The sequence below is a fragment of the Dasypus novemcinctus genome, chromosome 31 (assembly GCF_030445035.2).
Source record: "Dasypus novemcinctus isolate mDasNov1 chromosome 31, mDasNov1.1.hap2, whole genome shotgun sequence".
Taxonomy (NCBI): Eukaryota; Metazoa; Chordata; class Mammalia; order Cingulata; family Dasypodidae; genus Dasypus; species Dasypus novemcinctus.
Window position 1 is genome coordinate 41,758,661 of NC_080703.1, and position 17,629 is coordinate 41,776,289.

The 17,629-nt window shown below is 58.4% G+C and overlaps 1 protein-coding gene across 1 annotated transcript in view; it reads left to right on the top strand.

The window, feature by feature from the left end:
* Positions 1–17,629, top strand: part of RFTN1 (raftlin, lipid raft linker 1) — a 194,960-nt gene that overhangs the window by 11,247 nt on the left and 166,084 nt on the right. Inside the window, 1 exon segment of the mRNA XM_058290796.2 lies at positions 7,542–7,694. Coding sequence (XP_058146779.2) covers positions 7,550–7,694 — 145 coding nt within the window. The 5' untranslated portion in view covers positions 7,542–7,549.

Genomic DNA, 17,629 nt, shown 5'->3' on the forward strand with positions numbered 1-17,629 from the left:
TTCCTGCTGTCCCACTAGGAATGGAGAAAGTCTTCTTTTTCCTCCACCTTTGAAGAAGTCTTGGAAGGTGTTTCCTGGCATCTTGATGCTTGGGAGATCCACCACAAAGGTGCAGGGAAGTCTGTGCCCAGCAGCTACAAAGACTTAAATAGGAAAGTAGGAGTGGATGTGACTCAAGCAGTTGGGCACCCGCCTCCCACATGGGAAGTCCTGGATTCGGTTCCTGGTGCCTAAAGAAGATGAGCAAGACAGTGAGCTGGTGTGACAGGCTGGCATGGCGAGCTGATGCAACAAGATGACATGATGAGATGACACAACAAGGAGACACAAAAGAGACACAACAAGCAGGGAGCAGTTGTGGCATCGGCGGTTGAGCACCTCCCTCCCACATGGGAGGGCCCAGGTTTGGTTCCTGGTGCCCCCTAAAAGAAGACGAGTCGACACAGCACACAGAGAGAGCAGATAGCAAGCTCAAACAATGGAGGGGTGGGGGCAGAGAAAGAAATAAATCTTAAAAAAAAAAGGATCATCAACTCCCATTTGGCTGTCAAATAATCAAAGCTGATCCGACAATCAACTTACAAGTAAAATCAGTGATTTCCATCAGGCATCCGTGTGAGGCGACTGCAGGGATTTGGAGGGGTGGGGCTGAGAGTCTTGAGGGACTATAAAGTCCTGGGGTAAGGGGTAAGAGGGCAGACTTGTGTCCACAGGTGATTTTAAGCTTGCATCTTTCACAAAAACAGGCAGCAGTCAACAGGAGAAGTAGCCAGTGAATGGCCTCACTGCTCGTGATTCCACCAGTGCGCCAGTGCGGGTGAGCAAGGGATCACTCTCCCTCCCCACGTGCTGTCAGCACCTGGCCCCCTGCGTGTGCGAAGAAGCATTAGCGCTCACTGTCGACCCAGCAGTCCCACCTCGCGGTGTGTACCGATGGAGATGAAAACTTATGTTCAGACAGAAACCTCTACGTGCACGTTTGTGGCTGTTCCATTTATAATCAACCAAATCTGGAAATAATGCAAATGCCTTCAATGGTTGAGTGGCTGAACCAGGGGCCCCCAGATGCCAGCCAACCTTCACCCTGAGCTCAGCCGAGGAGGTGGCAGCCAAAGGGGTGCTGATGCAAAGTACCAGAAACCTGTTGGCTTTTTTCATTTTTTATTTTATTTCTCTCCCCTTCTTCCCCAACCCCCCTGTTGTCTGCTCTCTGTGTCTATTTGCTGCATGTTCTTCTTCATCTGCTTCTGTTGTCGTCAGCAGCACGGGAGTCTGTGTTTCTTTTTGTTGCATCATCTTGCTGTGTCAGCTCTGTGTGTCTGCAGCGCCATTCCTGGGCAGGCTGCACTTTCTTTTGCGCTGGGCGGCTCTCCTTACGGGGTGCACTCCTTGCGCATGGGGCTCCCCTACACGGGGGACACCCCTGCGTGGCAGGGCACTCCTTGCGCACATCAGCACTGCGCATGGGCCAGCTGCACACGGGTCAAGGAGATTCGGGTTTGAACTGCGGACCTCCCATGTGGTAGACGGACGCCCGATCCACTGGACCGAGTCCGCTTCCCCCTGCTGGCTTTCATAAAGGGTATTTATTTGGGGTGGAATTACAGCACCCTAAAGAGTCCAGCTCAAGGCTGCTTTCTCACCAAAGTCAGTTGCCTGTGTTGGAGTGAGGTGGCCAGTGCCACGTGTCGGAGCAAGATGGCGGTGCCACGTGTCGGAGCAAGATGGCGGTGCCTCGTGTTGGAGCAAGATGGCAGCACCTCTTCTGGTCTCTCCTTCCCCTTCACTCTGGCACAGGGCTCGCCTCTCAGGGCTTCTCAGCTGTGCTGGGCTCTTCACAAGGTCAGCTGTAAATGTCAGGCTAATGACTCCAAGATCAAAACTGACAAAGTTCTCTCTTCTCCTTCCATGTCTTCTTGAATGAGTGTCCAGGGGGAGGGGCTCACCCCAACCACGCCCTACTGGAGTGGATGAATCAAAGCCCTAATCTTTTTATCTCTCCTTTGGTTTTATTATGGATATTTTTGAGAAATACATTAATGCTAAATGCTCTTTTGCTCCAAGTTATTCTTTTCTGTGTGTAGCTATTATTTTTTAGTTATTATTAAATTGTCTTTTTTTTTGAAGACACATAGATTCACAAAAAATATTACATTAAAAATATAAGAGGTTCCCATATACCCCATTCCCCACATCCCCCACTCCTCCCACATCAACACCCTCTTTCATCGTTGTGGCACATTCATTGCATTTGGTGAATACATTTTGGAGCACTGCTGCACCACATGGATAATAGCTTACCCTGTAGTTCACACTCTCCCCCAGTCCATTCAGTGGGCTATGGCAGGGTATATAATGTCCAGCATCTGTCCCTGCAGTATCATTCAGGACAACTCCAAGTCCCAAAAATGCCCCACGTCTCACCTCTTCTTCCCTCTCCCTGCCCTCAGCAACTCCTGTGGCCGCTGTCTGCAGATCGATCAAAGCCCTAATCTCAACACAGTTTAATCAAGACGTCTCGGCTCATGCAGTCAGAGGGACTCACGCCCAGGGGAGCAGGCCGGTTTACAAACACGGTCCCTCCTTTTGGAATTGGTGCACGCCACGGTCACGGCGCTCGGGCTCGGTGCGTAAGTTAACAGCTCCCGTGTGGTGAGCCGTCCCACACGCAGCGGCCGGGGACAGCAGCGCGCCTGGCGTGCTCAGGCACCTGCCTTTTGGCAGGTGCAGCAGCCCACCTGCTCCGCGAGGCCGGGGCCTCAGCCTCCGGGCCGCTCGCTCACGCGCTGGCCGGGCCGGGGCCGGCGCTGGTTCACGTCAAGGAGCGTGGCGGCTGGGTTCCAAGCACGGGCGCCCAAGGGGCAGGAGGGGACGGCCCAGAAACTGGCACTGCGTCGTTTCGCCACGTTCTACGACGTGCCGCCGGCAGCCGTGCCCGCCGCGCTTTCGCTGCCCCCACCCCGCAGCGCCCGACGGGTCAGGCCTGTCCCTTGCCGCCAGCCTCTTCTGGGATTCCAGGACGGGGCCAGTTTGGGAGCGTTGCCCAGAGGACAGTCAAGTTCACAGAACTCTACACTGATGTGGGAGCACGGGTCCACCTTGTTTTTCCTCCTCCTCGTTAGCCAGGGCTTTTCTGATGTGTTTCGAGCAACGTAGGGGCCGTAACAGAAGGATGTGAAAATCTTTCCTGCATTGACAGGGAAAGGCGGTGGTGGGAGAATGCAGCGAGGAGCTGGGGCAGGCAACGGAGAGGAAGGGAACACATTTACCCTGAGGTTTTGGTGGCCAGCAACTATTTCCTGTGCTTTCAAAGCAGTTGCCTACCCAGGGTTGTGCTCACTCCAAAGGAATGAATCTCTAAAACCTGATACTCCAAGGATTCACTGACGTTACAGTCTTGCTACTGGCTGGTCCTGTTTATCTTTTTGGCATCTGGTCATATAGATAATTTGCCCAGAGCCCTTTCGTGTACCATGAAATGAAGCGCAGGGACCTTTTGGGTGAGCTCCAGCAGAAACCTCAGGTTTGAGACAGGCTGAAGCCTTGAAGTTGTGAGCTGAAAGAGTTACTACGGTGCTTCTCGGCTGCCCCGCTCATATCATGGGCGTCTCCTCTTCCTTTCTGCTGCCAGGGGTTCTTTCCTTTTTAGGAGAAATTAACTCAGACTGAAGTGTTAGTGGCTGCCAGGAGTTTAGTTCGTTGCCTTTCTCGCCACGGGAATTTTCGTAGTTTAGAAGGAGATTGTAGCAGTTTGATATTATTTATGAATTCCATAAAGAGATAATGTTTGTAAACTGGTCTTTTCTTCCGAGCGTGAGCCCCTTTGATTGTATTAGATTCAGCTGAGCTGCCTTGGATTAAATTATGAAGATTTGGGCTTTGATCGGACCACGTCCTTGGGGTGTAATGCAGGTTAAGTCCCCGCCCCCTGTATAAATGGGCTGTGTAAAGGGGCTCTCAGTCAGGGAGACACACAGAAGAAGACACACAGAGGACTGGAGAGAGCTCTGTAGACACGGAAGAGGAGGGTCCCGCGCCCGGGAGAGCTGAGCCGTCCGCCTGATCGTTTGCTGCTGAAGAGAGCAGAGCCCTGAGCAGCTGAGCAGGCCCGGAAAGAAACGAGCCCTGCAGCCTAGAGCTGGGAACAGAGGCAGCTGGGCCACGGAGAGGAAGAGGGCGAGGAAGGCTGGATTCTCATCGCCCGCCATCTTGCTTCAACACATGGCAACAGATTTTGGTGAAGAAGCACCTTAGGGTACCTGGAGTTGGGCTCTTTATGGCCTGGTAACTGTAAGCTTCTCCCCCTAATAAATACCCTTTGTAAAAGCCAACAGATCTCCTGGTATTCTACTATGGAGCTATTGCGACTAGTGATGGAAGAAACTGTAGCATTGATATGGAGACAGTGGCCGTGGTGGCTGCTGAGGGCAGGGAGAGGGAAGAAGAGATCTGATGTGGGGGCATTTTCAGGACTTGGTGCTATCCTGGGTGGTGGTGCAGGGACAGATGCTGGACATTGTGTGTCCTGCCATGGCCCACTGGGTGGATGGGGGAGAGTGTGGACTACAATGTAAACCACTATCCATGCGGTGCAGCAGTGCTGCAAGATGTGTTCACCAAATGCAGTGAATGTGCCATGATGATGGAAGAGGGTGTTGATGTGGGAGGAGTGGGGTGAGGGGGTGGGGGGTATATGGGGACCTTTTATATTTTTAATGTGTGATCCATATATCTTAAAAAAAATACAACTAAAGAAAAAGAACAAAAACCAACAGAGTTCTGGCCCTTGGCCTCGGCACCCCTTTAGCTGACTGACCCTGGGGTGTTTGGGGAGGCCGTTCTGGGGTGTTTGGGGAGGCAGTTCTGGGCGTCTGGGGAGGCAGTTCTGGGGTGTCTGGGGAGGCAGTTCTGGGCGTCTGGGGAGGCAGTTCTGGGGTGTCTGGGAGGCAGTTCTGGGTGTCTGGGGAGGCAGTTCTGGGGTGTCTGGGGGGCAGTTCTGGGGTGTCTGGGGAGGCAGTTCTGGGTGTCTGGGGAGGCAGTTCTGGGTGTTTGGGGAGGCAGTTCTGGGGTGTCTGGGGAGGCAGTCCTGGGGTGTCTGGGGAGGCAGTTCTGGGTGTTTGGAGGCAGTTCTGGTGTCTGGGGAGGCAGTTCTGGGTGTTTGGGGAGGCAATTCTGGGGTGTCTGGGGAGGCAGTTCTGGGTGTTTGGAGGCAGTTCTGGGTGTCTGGGGAGGCAGTTCTGGGTGTTTGAGGAGGCAGTTCTGGGGTGTTTGGGGAGGCAGTTCTGGGGTGTCTGGGTCTGGGTGTCTGGGGAGGCAGTTCTGGGTGTCTGGGGAGGCAGTTCTGGGTGTTTGGAGGCAGTTCTGGGGTGTTTGGGGAGGCAGTTCTGGGTGTTTGGGGAGGCAGTTCTGGGGTGTTTGGGGAGGCAGTTCTGGGGTGTCTGGGTCTGGGTGTCTGGGGAGGCAGTTCTGGGTGTCTGGGGAGGCAGTTCTGGGTGTTTGAGGAGGCAGTTCTGGGGTGTTTGGGGAGGCAGTTCTGGGGTGTCTGGGTCTGGGTGTCTGGGGAGGCAGTTCTGGGTGTCTGGGGAGGCAGTTCTGGGTGTTTGGAGGCAGTTCTGGGGTGTTTGGGGAGGCAGTTCTCGGTGTTTGGGGAGGCAGTTCTGGGTGTCTGGGGAGGCAGTTCTGGGGTGTTTGGAGGCAGTTCTCGGTGTTTGGGGAGGCAGTTCTGGGTGTCTGGGGAGGCAGTTCTGGGGTGTTTGGGGAGGCAGTTCTGGGGTGTCTGGGTCTGGGTGTCTGGGGAGGCAGTTCTGGGGTGTTTGGGGAGGCAGTTCTGGGTGTTTGGAGGCAGTTCTCGGTGTTTGGGGAGGCAGTTCTGGGGTGTTTGGAGGCAGTTCTCGGTGTTTGGGGAGGCAGTTCTCAGTGTTTGGGGAGGCAGTTCTGGGTGTCTGGGGAGGCAGTTCTGGGGTGTTTGGGGAGGCAGTTCTGGGGTGTCTGGGTCTGGGTATCTGGGGAGGCAGTTCTGGGGTGTTTGGGGAGGCAGTTCTGGGTGTTTGGAGGCAGTTCTGGGGTGTCTGGGGAGGCAGTTCTGGGGTGTTTGGAGGCAGTTCTCGGTGTTTGGGGAGGCAGTTCTCGGTGTTTGGGGAGGCAGTTCTGGGTGTCTGGGGAGGCAGACTATACCAGATTGTCGCAGGAAGGCTTGGGGATGGGCTGAGCAACGGGAAGTTCTTATCTCGGAGGGGACGCGGTCACCGCTGGCGACGGCTCGGCCAGGGGACGCGTCTGTGAAGTGAGGCCCGGTGAAAGCCCCGGGACCCCGGAGAGGGGCCAGGATGGGCCCTGCTTGAGGCATGGAGGAAAATACCCCCGCCGAAGGCCGGGCAGTGGGGCGGGGGCACTTCACGAGGCCCTTCTGCCTGAATAAACCGAGCGCCGTCCTGGCTTCAGCCCCCTGAAAGGCTGGACGCGCCATCACGCTCGTTGCGTCGCTGCGACGTCTCTTTAGCTGCACCCTTGCCCTAGCCCGCGCTGCTTGCTGCTTCCAGTTTCCCTGCCCTGCCCTTAGCCCTCCGCCGGTTCGCTCTTTGGTCTAGCATGGCTCCCTGAGCGCTGGAAGCCCGGGATTATTTCCTGCAGTTGGTCTAGGAAAGGGCGACGTTCAGGCAAGACCCCGTGAAAGCACCCACCTCGACTTTTAGAGATGTTTTATGAAAATAAATTTCTGTCTGAGTAATTACTGCTGGGGAAGAAAGGACCTTGGAGGTGGGAAATTGTAACGACAACTTGTTATTCCCCCTTCGTGGCCGCAGAGAAGGTGGCCCGGCTCTTGTTTTTTCCAGCTGGGCTGAGACTTTAATGGACCCTGTTGCTTCTAGGCCCCATTTTTTAAAAATTTATTTTATTTTATTTATTTATCTCCCCTCCCTCCCCCACCCCAGCTGTCTGTTCTCTGTGTCTATTTGCTGCATCTTCTTTGTCCGCTTCTGTTGTTGTCAGTGGCATGGGAATCTGTGTTTCTTCTTGTTGCGTCATCTTGTTGTGTCAGCTCTCCGTGTGTGCTGCGCCACTCCTGGGCAGGCTGTGCTTTCTTTCATGCTGGGCGGCTCTCCTTACAGGGTGCACTCCTTGTGCGTGGGGCTCCCCTACGCGGGGGACACCCTTGCGTGGCGCGGCACTCCTTGCGCGCATCAGCACTGCGCATGGGCCAGCTCCACACGGGTCAAGGAGGCCCGGGGTTTGAACCGCGGACCTCCCATGTGGTAGACGGACGCCCTAACCAGTGGGCCAAGTCCGCCGCCTAGGCCCTGTTTTTAAGTCGCGTGGATAGGTGACAGTGTGGCCACGGCCGGCCCCTCAGGTGGGCTCTGGGTGCCGTGGGGAAACCCCGGGTGACTGGGGACAGCGCCCCAGTGCGGAGGGAGGCGGCCGGGCCTGGCCCTCGCGCGTCCCGGGGGCCGCTGACCCTCCCGCGCTGCCCGGGCACGTCTCGGGGTCCTCGGCGCGACGCCGGTTTTAAGCGGCCCCCCTTGCTCCCCTGTCGCCGGCAGCTGCTGCCATGGGTTGTGGCCTGAACAAGCTGGAGAAGCACGATGAGAAGCGGCCGGGGAACATTTACTCCACCCTGAAGAGGCCGCAGGTGGAGACCAAGACGGACGTGGCCTACGAGTACCGCTTCCTGGAGTTCACTACGCTGAGCGCGGGTGAGTCGGGGGCCCGGGCCCGCGGGGGACCCTGCAGCCCCGTCGTGAGCCGACGGGGTGGGGGCGGGGGGCCGTGGAGCTGAGAAGCACAGGCCTGAGAAGAGGGCGCGGCTTAGGGGAATCCAGACTTTCGGGGTGAAATCTCTCACGTGCTCGAAGATAGCGGTGATTAGAATGATGGCAAATTCGAATTCGGCCCACGGGCCGCGGGTTGGGAGGCGGGCCTCGCAGCAGACCCGTGGGGGAGGCGCGTGGGCCTCTGTCTCCCCGTTGGCCTGCCGTCACCCCGGTGCTGGCCTGTCCCGGCGTGGCCTTGCGTGAGCCGGGAGCGGTCACCTGCCGCCACGCGCTGGGGCCTGAGGAGGTCGGGACAGGCGCCGGGGTGGCCGGACGGTGGGCGTCAGTGCCGTCCTCGCAAGCATTTGCTGAGCGCCTGCTGTGTGCGGGTGCCGGGCTGGGGCTCTGGGGCTCGTGGGCCCCTGGTTTCCTGGGGTGTCTTACCTGGAGAGGGAGGAGCGGCTGCCCTCGGAGCTTATAGCCGGAGCCCGGGAAACGCGTAGCCAGTGTTTTGGGAAGAGGGCGAGGACAGCTTCCTGTGGGGGTGGGGTGGACCCCAGGAAGTGGAGAGCAAAAATTAGGCAGCACAGCACTAAGGCGTCTTTTTTTTTTTTTTAAGATTCATTTTTTATTTATTTCTCTCCTCATCCCTGCCCCACTTTGTCTGCTCTTGTGTCTATCTACTGTGTGTTCTTCTGTGTCCGCTCGCATTCTTGTCACGCAGCACCCGGAAACTGTTGCCTTTTTTTATTGTTGTTGTGTCAGCTCTCTGTGTGTGCGGCACCACTCCTGGGCAGGCTGCACTTTGTTCACACGGGGCAGCTCTCCTTACGGGGTACACTCCTTGCACGTGGGGCTCCCCTACGTGGGGACACCCCTGCGTGGCAGGGCACTCCCTGTGCGCATCAGCACTGCGCGTGGGCCAGCTCCACACGGGTCAGGGAGGCCCGGGGTTTGAACCCTGGACCCTCCATATGGTAGGCGGACGCCCTGTCAGTTGAGCCACGTCCACTTCTCCTCTAAGACATCCTTAGGCACTTTCTCCCTGGGCCTCTGGGTTTGTTTGATGCTTCTGGGGACAGAAAAGAGAGTTAGTGGGAAAAGCCCTCTGACCCCTGCGCTTAGGCCGCGCCTCTGCTTGCCGAGAAACCGGGCATGTCGCGCAGCCTTTTGGACTCTCAGTGTCTTCGTCTAGGAAACGAGCCGAGGGGCTTCCACCTCGTGGGGCAGCCGTGAGGACCGGAGGGGAGGGTGTGTGGCTTGGCCACGCCTGGCATGTGCTGGGGTCCCCGTCCCAGCCCTCATCCCCCTCGGCTGCTGCCCCTCCACGCTGCGCCTCCAGCCGCCTCCTTGGCCCTCAGGGCTGGGGCTGGGGTCCCTGCAGGGACTCTCTGGGCACCCCCCATGGTGGCCGGAGCCGTGTGCGCCTGGAAAAGCTCGCCCCTCGTTTTAGTCCACCCGCGGGCGTGGACCTGTGTGAGGGCCGCAGACGGGGGCTGCTGGCGGGCTCCTTCAGGGAAGGGCGGCCCCCACCGCGGGGGTCTCGGTCCTCTTACTGGGGGGCTTTATGGAGAAGGAGACGCAGACAGAGGAGGCTGCGGGGCGAACAGGCTGAGGCCTGGAGGAGAAGGAGCACCCGCAGCTGCCACCGCGTGCCGGCATAGGGGCCACGGCCGCCACCGCCACCCAGAAGCAGCGGCGCCTGCCGCCGGGGTCTCAGCCTGCAGCTGATGACGTCCCTCTGCTTCAGCCAGCCCGGGCCGTGGCACCAGCCCGGGCCGTGGCACCTGCTTAGCCAGCCCGGGCCGTGGCACCTGCTTAGCTAGCCTGGGCCGTGGCACCTGCTTAGCCAGCCCGGGCCGTGGCACCTGCTTAGCAAGCTCGGGCCGTGGCACCTGCTTAGCCAGCCCGGGCAGTGGCACCTGCTTAGCCAGCCCGGGCCATGGCACCTGCTTAGCCAGCCCGGGCTGTGGCACCTGCCCGGGTCGTGGCACCTGCTTAGCCAGCCTGGGTCGTGGTACCAGCCCAGGCTGTGGTACCTGCTTAGGCAGCCCCGATTACAGTACCTGCTTAGAAAGCCCGGGTCGTGGCACCTGCTTAGCTAGCCCGGGTTGTGGCACCTGCCCAGGCCGTAGTACCTGCTTAGCCAGCCTGGGTCGTGGCACCTGCTTAGCCAGCCCGGGCCGTGGCACCTGCTTAGCAAGCTCGGGCCGTGGCACCTGCTTAGCCAGCCCGGGCAGTGGCACCTGCTTAGCCAGCCCGGGCCATGGCACCTGCTTAGCCAGCCCGGGCTGTGGCACCTGCCCGGGTCGTGGCACCTGCTTAGCCAGCCTGGGTCGTGGTACCAGCCCAGGCTGTGGTACCTGCTTAGGCAGCCCCGATTACAGTACCTGCTTAGAAAGCCCGGGTCGTGGCACCTGCTTAGCTAGCCCGGGTTGTGGCACCTGCCCAGGCCGTAGTACCTGCTTAGCCAGCCTGGGTCGTGGCACCTGCTTAGCCAGCCCGGGTTGTGGCACCTGCTTAGCTAGCCCAGGTCGTGGTACCTGCCCAGGCCGTAGTACCTGCTTAGCCAGCCTAGGTCGTGGCACCTGCTTAGCCAGCCCGGGTCGTGGTACCTGCTTAGCCAGCCCGGATCATGGTACCTGCCTGGGCTGTGGTACCTGCTTAGCCAGCCCGGGTCGTGGCACCTGCTTAGCTAGCCCAGGTCATGGTACTTTGCCCGGGCCGTGGTACCTGCTTAGGCAGCCCCGATTGCGGTACCTGCTTAGAAAGTCCAGGTCATGGTACTGCTTAGCCAGCCCGGGCCATGGTACCTGCTTAGCTAGCCCAGGTCGTGGTACCTGCCCGGGCCGTGGCACCTGCTTAGCCAGCCCGGGCCATGGTACCTGCTTAGCTAGCCCGGGTCGTGGTACCTGCCCGGGCCGTGGCACCTGCTTAGGCAGCCCCGATTGCGGTACCTGCTTAGCCAGCCTGGGCCGTGGCACCTGCTTAGCCAGCCCGGGCCGTGGCACCTGCTGAGGCAGCCAGCAAACGAACACAGCCTCCGGGTCACCCAGCGGGAACCGAGGCAGCCCCTGCGGGCGCCCCGAGCACCCACGCCCCGTCCTCCTCAGCAGCCGGGCGTGCGCCCCGGTCACCCGTGGCCGCTCCTGCCGCCGCCCAGGCCCCCCGGAGCTCCTCCTGGAAGCCCTCGTAGTGTGGCGAGCGGGGACAGGCCTCACCCAGATCACCCGGACCACTGGATCATGTGGACGTGTGACCCCACGAGCGCCTCCGGCGCGCCGGGCAGCAGCGCGATGGAGGATGTGCCGCTTCTGCAGGAAGGGGCTGGGAATGTGGTGGCCAAGGGCTAAGTCTCGCCGTGAGGGGCTGATTGTCGGGCGGCTCCTGTCGTGTGCGTCGTGGCCACGTGTCTTTACGTAGTGATTTCACGACAGCCCCCGAGCGCGCCCCTCCTGCCCCAGCCTGGGCACTCCCCTCAGTGGCCTCCGCTTCCTCTCCCCCTTCCTGTGCTCCGGTCCCCGCCGCTGCCCTGCTCTCCCGGTGCTTCCCTGGGGGGACTTCTCCTGTGCTTTCTGAGGCTAAAATACGAGCATGTCGCGGGCATCGTGGGGAACAGGGAAAAGCCCCGCCGGCCTGCTGCCCCCGGCCCTGCAGGTCCCTCCGCGCCCGCTCCCCGCTCGGCTGTGGCCCCCGTGGCCTCCGCCCGCGTCACCTCGGCGTCTTGGCTGCCTGCCCCACCTGCCTGCGGTTCCCTGAACCCCCAGCCGCCTCGAGGGCTCTTGCACCCGGTTTCCTTGCCTGGAGGCCCCTCCCCACCTTCCCCCCTCTCTGGGAAACCCCCTCTCCCGTCCCTGCTTGAGGTTTCTCCACGGTTCTCCTTGTCATCCGGTGCGCTGTGTCTTTTGCTTATTGCTGTTGCTTTGCTTGTTTGTCGTCTGTCTTCCTCATCAGGCGATGGAATCCCTTCCCACAGGGCAGGGGTTATTTTGTCGGTTTTATTTCTGCTGTGCCCAGAACAATGCCTGGCACGTAGTAGGTCATCAGTGTGTGTTTGTTGAATGAATACTTGATGCATGGTTTTTGCATCCCGCTCTTTTGCCCCCTGGGGCATGCACTGTCGTTGCATAGTCTCTAAATCGTGATTTAATCACTCAGTTAGGCCATAGCTTACCTCGCGATCCCCCCCACCCCCATTATTGGGCATAAGGGTTCTTTGGGATTTGGGGCTGTGATGAATAATGCCGCGATAAGCAATGCTGTACGTAAATCTCGGTGCACATTCTGAGTATTTCCGCGGGAATTACTGAGATGAAGGGTACGGATGTCCGTGTTCTTTTTTTTTTTTTTAAAGATTTATTTATTTTATTTTATTTCTGTCCCCCCCTGGTTGTCTGTTCTTTGTGTCTATTTGCTACGTCTTCTTTGTCCGCTTCTGTTGCTGTCAGCGGCACGGGAATCTGTGTCTTTTTGTTGCGTCATCTTGTTGTGTCAGCTCTCCGTGTGTGCGGCACCATTCCTGGGCAGGCTGCACGTTCTTTCGCGCTGGGCGGCTCTCCTTATGAGGTGCACTCCTTCCGCGTGGGGCTCCCCTACGCGGGGGACACCCCTGCGTGGCACGGCACTCCCTGCGCGCATCAGCACTGCACATGGGCCAGCTCCACACGGGTCAAGGAGGCCCGGGGTTTGAATCAAGGACCTCCCACGTGGTAGATGGACGCCCTAACCACTGGGCCAAATCCGCCTCCCCATCAGCGTTCTTGTTACGCCGCCAGCTTGCCCTCCCGATGGGGCCTGTTTGTGTGAACGCGACACCTGGCGGGCTCAGCTCTGGTGGCGCCCCTGGGTGAGTGGATCCGGGGTCCAGGCGGGCGCCCAGGGCCTCCCCGGCTCGGCCGGGCCCTCTGTGGCTCCCCCACCCGTCGGGCAGAAGGCCGTGGCCAGGACCCCCGCGCCAGCCCCCTGCTTCGGCGCGAGCCGCTGCATCCATGTCCAAGTGCCCCCACCCCTTGCTGGCGGCCAGAATCCTCCCGCCCCTTTTGGGCCCGGCTGCGAGTCCTCTTTCTCGACACCCCCCTTCCTGCTGATACCATCTTAGGACACGTTTCGTCCATTTTGGATTAGCCTTATCTGTCTCTCCCAGCTGAGGGGCGCGTGCTTGCTAGTGCTCCTGCGCAGTGCGTGTGCGTCGATGCGCGACTCGATTCCAGGGCCCCAGGTTTGTTCTCTTAGTACTCCGGAAAGGAACAACGTTTGCCGTGCCGGCTGCGCAGGCGCTGTGTTGGGCAGTTCTCCTGCGTCATTTTTTCCCGGCTTTCTCAGCATCCCTGAAGTGTCACTGAGGCACATGAAAGGAAGTACGATTGAATGGCCTCAAGATGGCCAAGATGGCCGTCCCCACGGTCAAGGCGTCGCCCGTTGCCAGCCCTCTGGTCTCCGCAGTGCCCCTTGGGGATCCCGCCTTCCCCCACCTACCTCCCATCCTTGTCCCTGGGCAGCCGCCGATCTGTTTGGGTTTTTTTAGGAGGTACCAGGGATCGAACCTGGGACCTCGTACCTGTGAGGCAGGTGCTCAACCACCGAGCTACATCCACTTCCCAGTGAGAGCTGATGTTTTGTTTGTTTGTTTTTTGCCTTTAGGAGGTATGGGGGATTGAACCCAGCACCTCGTACATGGGAAGCAGGTGCTTAGCCACTGAGCGACATCTTCCCATCTGTCTTTATCTTCTCGAATTTTATATAAGTGGAGTCATAAGGTACAGACTCTTTTCCGGTCTGGTTTCTTTCAGTTCGCATCAGTATTTTGGCAGCCATGTAGGTGGTTGCGTGGGTGACCAGCTCATTTCTTTTGATCGTATGGACGTGCCATGCTCTGTTTATCCGTTCACTTGTTGAAGGCACATTTGGGCCATTTCTAGTTTTTGGCTGTTACGAATCTAGCTGCCGGGAGCCTCTGCCTTTGTGTGGCTCCCTGTCTCGTTTCGTCCTCACAGCCACCCAGGGAGGCGCCTAAGTGCCTCGTTCCTCGTGCAGGTGAGGAGACAAGCGCCCGAGGTTCAGGAGCGGGCTTGCGCACAGGTGCGGTGCCCCGAGATGACAGGTGAGCCGAGCTCGGCCTCTCAGGTGTCGCGCTCGGGCCTTTGCCAGCAGGTGCACCTGTTAGGAACACGCGCCGTCACCTAGACGGGCAGAAGAGTATTTCTCTCCTACCCCCACGGGTCTTTAAACACTTTAAAATGGCACGCGATGGTGTTTATTTTTCTTTGCGAAGTTGCTCTTCTGACCCCTAAGCTAATTACTAGGAAAGGAAAGGGGCTTGGCCCACTCACCTGCTGGCTTAGGCACGACCACGAGGCATTTTTAAAAAGCCAGGATCGGGGAGCAGGGGTAGCTCGGTGGTTGAGCACCTGCTTCCCGCGTACGAGGTCCTGGGAGTGATCCTTGGTGCCTCCTTTAAAAAGCAGTCGGGGCCAGAGTGAACGCCACTTTGTCCCTTGCTACAGCTCAGTGCTCTCGGGGTTGACGCTGGAGCGGGAATCCTGCCTTGCAGGGTTGGCGGAGGCAAAATGCAGCAGGGATCTCACGGGAAAGCACAGAAGCTGCCAGAAGTCTCAGTTCTGGGCGATCTGAGTGGGTCTTAAATTTTCAATTAACTCTGGTCATCTCAGGATGAAGTTGCCCTTTGATGGGTTTCATCACAGACGGAGGCCCATAAAGCGTGGCGATTCCTGCAAGAACGGAGCCTTATCGTCCCTTTTAAGCACGGGTCTTGCCAGCTTCTCTGTGCCAGGCCACTCCGACAGCACGTGTGCGCTACCTGCGCAAGCTCCGTGAGAAGCAGCTGCGCCTTGCCCGGGCTCGGGGCTGGGGCACTTGGCACAGGGAGCCGTCTACAACGAGGCCGTGCCCGGGGTTCAATCTTCACTCGGACTCTGCCTTCCTGCGCTGTCTGATACAGGAGCCCCCAGCCACAGGGCTATTCAAAGTCACACTGAAATTACAGTGAAGTAAAATGCAGCGTCCTTTCCTCCATCCCCCTCGCCACATTCCACGCGCCCAAGAGCCACGGGTCGCGGTTGGCTGCCACGTTGGACGGCGCAGATTCGGGAGATGTCCATGATTCCAGAAAGCCCAGTGGGTAGCGCCGGTCTAGTCTGTTCGCAAAGGGAGGAAAACGGGGCTCCACGTCAGCCCCGGGTCTCTCGTTCCCAATAACGCGCCACATTTCCATGAACGTTTGCCGTCGGGGTCACCAGGCACTGTGTGGGGATGAGCCGTTGAGTCCTCAGACATTTACCGACTGTGGGTCTCGAGCCAGGCCTTGGGTCCCTGGGGACATTTATCGGGTATGTGGATGAATCAGGCAGGAAGCGTTTCCTGTCTGGTCTGCTGTGAAGAGTAGTTGGAAACCCCTTACGGCTGGAGAAGGCGGTCGTCGACCTGGTGCGGGGCCGGTGGCGATGGAGCGCAGGTCGCGATGGTGGGGCGGGTGGATCGCCCCCGACGTGCGGGTGGACGTGGCATCCGCCAAGCGGAGGGTGCGGGATTCCCTCCAGGCAGGGGGGCTGCCCGCGGAAGGGGCCGGGACGTGGCCTCCACGGTGCACGTAGGGGGAGCCGCGGGCGGCTTCTTTTGGCTGGAGTGTGACCTGCGGGTGAGATGACGGAGGGGCTCAGGTGCTGGGCCGAGGGGTCTCGGCTCCTCATAAGAGACGGGAGGGCTTGGAGGGGTGGGCGACATGGCGACATCTGCCCTCTGGGGCTACCCCTCTGGGTCAGAAGGAGGAGAGCGTGGACGGGCGAAGCTGGCGGCGGGGACGCCCTTCGGAACACGCCGAGGTGGTCAGGCTGGCGGCGAGGTGGGCACAGGAGGAGCGGGGGCTCAGGAGACGAGGCGGTGGGTCAGCAGCTGCTGGGGACGCGCGGGCTGGGGCGGGCCCCGCCGCTGACCGCGCGGCATTTCCAGATCCACTCTCACCCGACCCCCCGAGCTCCCCCAAGGGCTGCAGGGAAGGCGTCTTTTTTGAGATGGGAAAATTGCTCGACGGGCCTGGGAAGGAGTTAGGTGCCCCCAGAGTCCAGTGTTTTAGCTCTTCCCGTGGACTTTTTCTTCCGCACACGAGAGAGTGTAGAGAGCTTTACTGAGGTTGAATTTGTATGCAATAGAATGTACCCACTTTAAGTGTGTGGTTTGACGAGTTTTGAGAAGTGGAGACGTCTGTGTAACTGTCACCACCCTCCAGGTACAGCCCTTTTCCAGAAAGCTCCCTTAGGCCTTCCCCAGCCCCTAACCCCAGACAGTTGCTGTCCCACGTTTGTCACTGTGGACCGGATCGGCTGCTGTTAGCGTACCGTGTAAACGGAATCACGTGATCCGTGACTGACTCAGCAAGATGCTTCTGTGGCTCATCCATGCTCTTGCGGGCTCGGGAGCCCGTTCCTTTTCACTGTTGGGTAATATTCACTGTTTGGACGTGCCATAGTTTTTATTTTTTTTTAGGATTTATTTTTTATTTATCTCTCTCCCCTCCCCACTCTTCCCCACCCCAGTTGTCTGCTCTCTGTGTCCATTCGCTGTGTGTTCTTCTATGTCCGCTTGTATTCTTGTCAGTGGCATCGGGAATCAGTGTCTCATTTTGTTGCATCATCTTGCTGCATCAGCTCTCCAGGTGTGCTGCGCCACTCCTGGGCAGCCTGTGCTTTTTTCATGCTGGGCGGCTCTCCTTGCAGGGCGCACTCCTTGCGCGTGGGGCTCCCCTACGCGGGGACACCCCTGCGTGGCAGGGCACTCCTTGTGCGCATCAGCACTGCACGTGGGCCAGCTCCACACGGGTCAAGGAGGCCCTGGGTTTGAACCCTGGACCCTCCATATGGTAGGCAGACGCCCTGTCCGTTGACCCAAATCTGCTACCTGTGCCATAGTTTTTATTTCATTCTCTTGGTGAACATTTGGGCTGTGTCCGGTTTGGGGCTGTCATGGAGAAAGCTGTTGGGAACCTTGCTGAACAAGTCTTGGGTAGGTAGATGTTTAAATTTCTCGGAGGTAAGTCGTAGGAGTTGAATTTCTGGGTTGTGTGCTGAATGTGTATCTTTATCACAACCCCCCAACGGGTTTCCATACCTCTTTGAGAGTTACCAGCTGTATTTTCCACGTGTGATATTTGGAGCTAGGAAGTGTTCAGCACCCAGTGTCGTATTATCTGTCGGAAAGCCAACAACAGTCCTGGGGGGTGGACGGGGCTATCTCCAGAGAAAAAACCGAGGTAGTGGTTTGGAGAAGCTCTCAAGGAACTCGCCGTGGGCTGCTGAGCTGGGTGGGGTGTTGGTGGCACCTGCTGTTGTCCTGTTGACTGGCAAAGCCTCCACCTTTCACTTTTCTTGATTCCTGAGTCCCCCGCATATCGGTGAGTTTAAACTCAGTCGAAAGGCCTCAACAGGAACAAGTTGAAAGGGAACATGCAACAAGGCACATCTGCAAGTGCGTTTTCTCTTTCTCCTCGTGAATTCTTACTGAGGAAGCCTTCCCAGGGTACACGGGTCGGTTTCTAGATCAGTCCTCGTTGCCATTTTTGCAGTTCCCATCTGTGTGGTTCTCCTGTCTAAGAGGGCGTTAAGAGCTGATCCTGGGGATTTTTCCCCTTTAAGGCCAGGCTGGCCAGCCTTGTACTTGCATTTCAGCCTCAAGCTCAGCCTGTAAATTTTGGAGGGTCACAACTGTCACACGGAATGACATTCATTATTGAGAACATGCGTGTTGTGCAATGAATCTTTTAAAAGTCTAGTGTTAGTTTAACGTCCTGCTTGGGTCATGTGAGCCCTAAAGTACAACCGCAAAACAGCTGATAATTGTTATCTCAATCTCCGTCAAAACCGGAAACC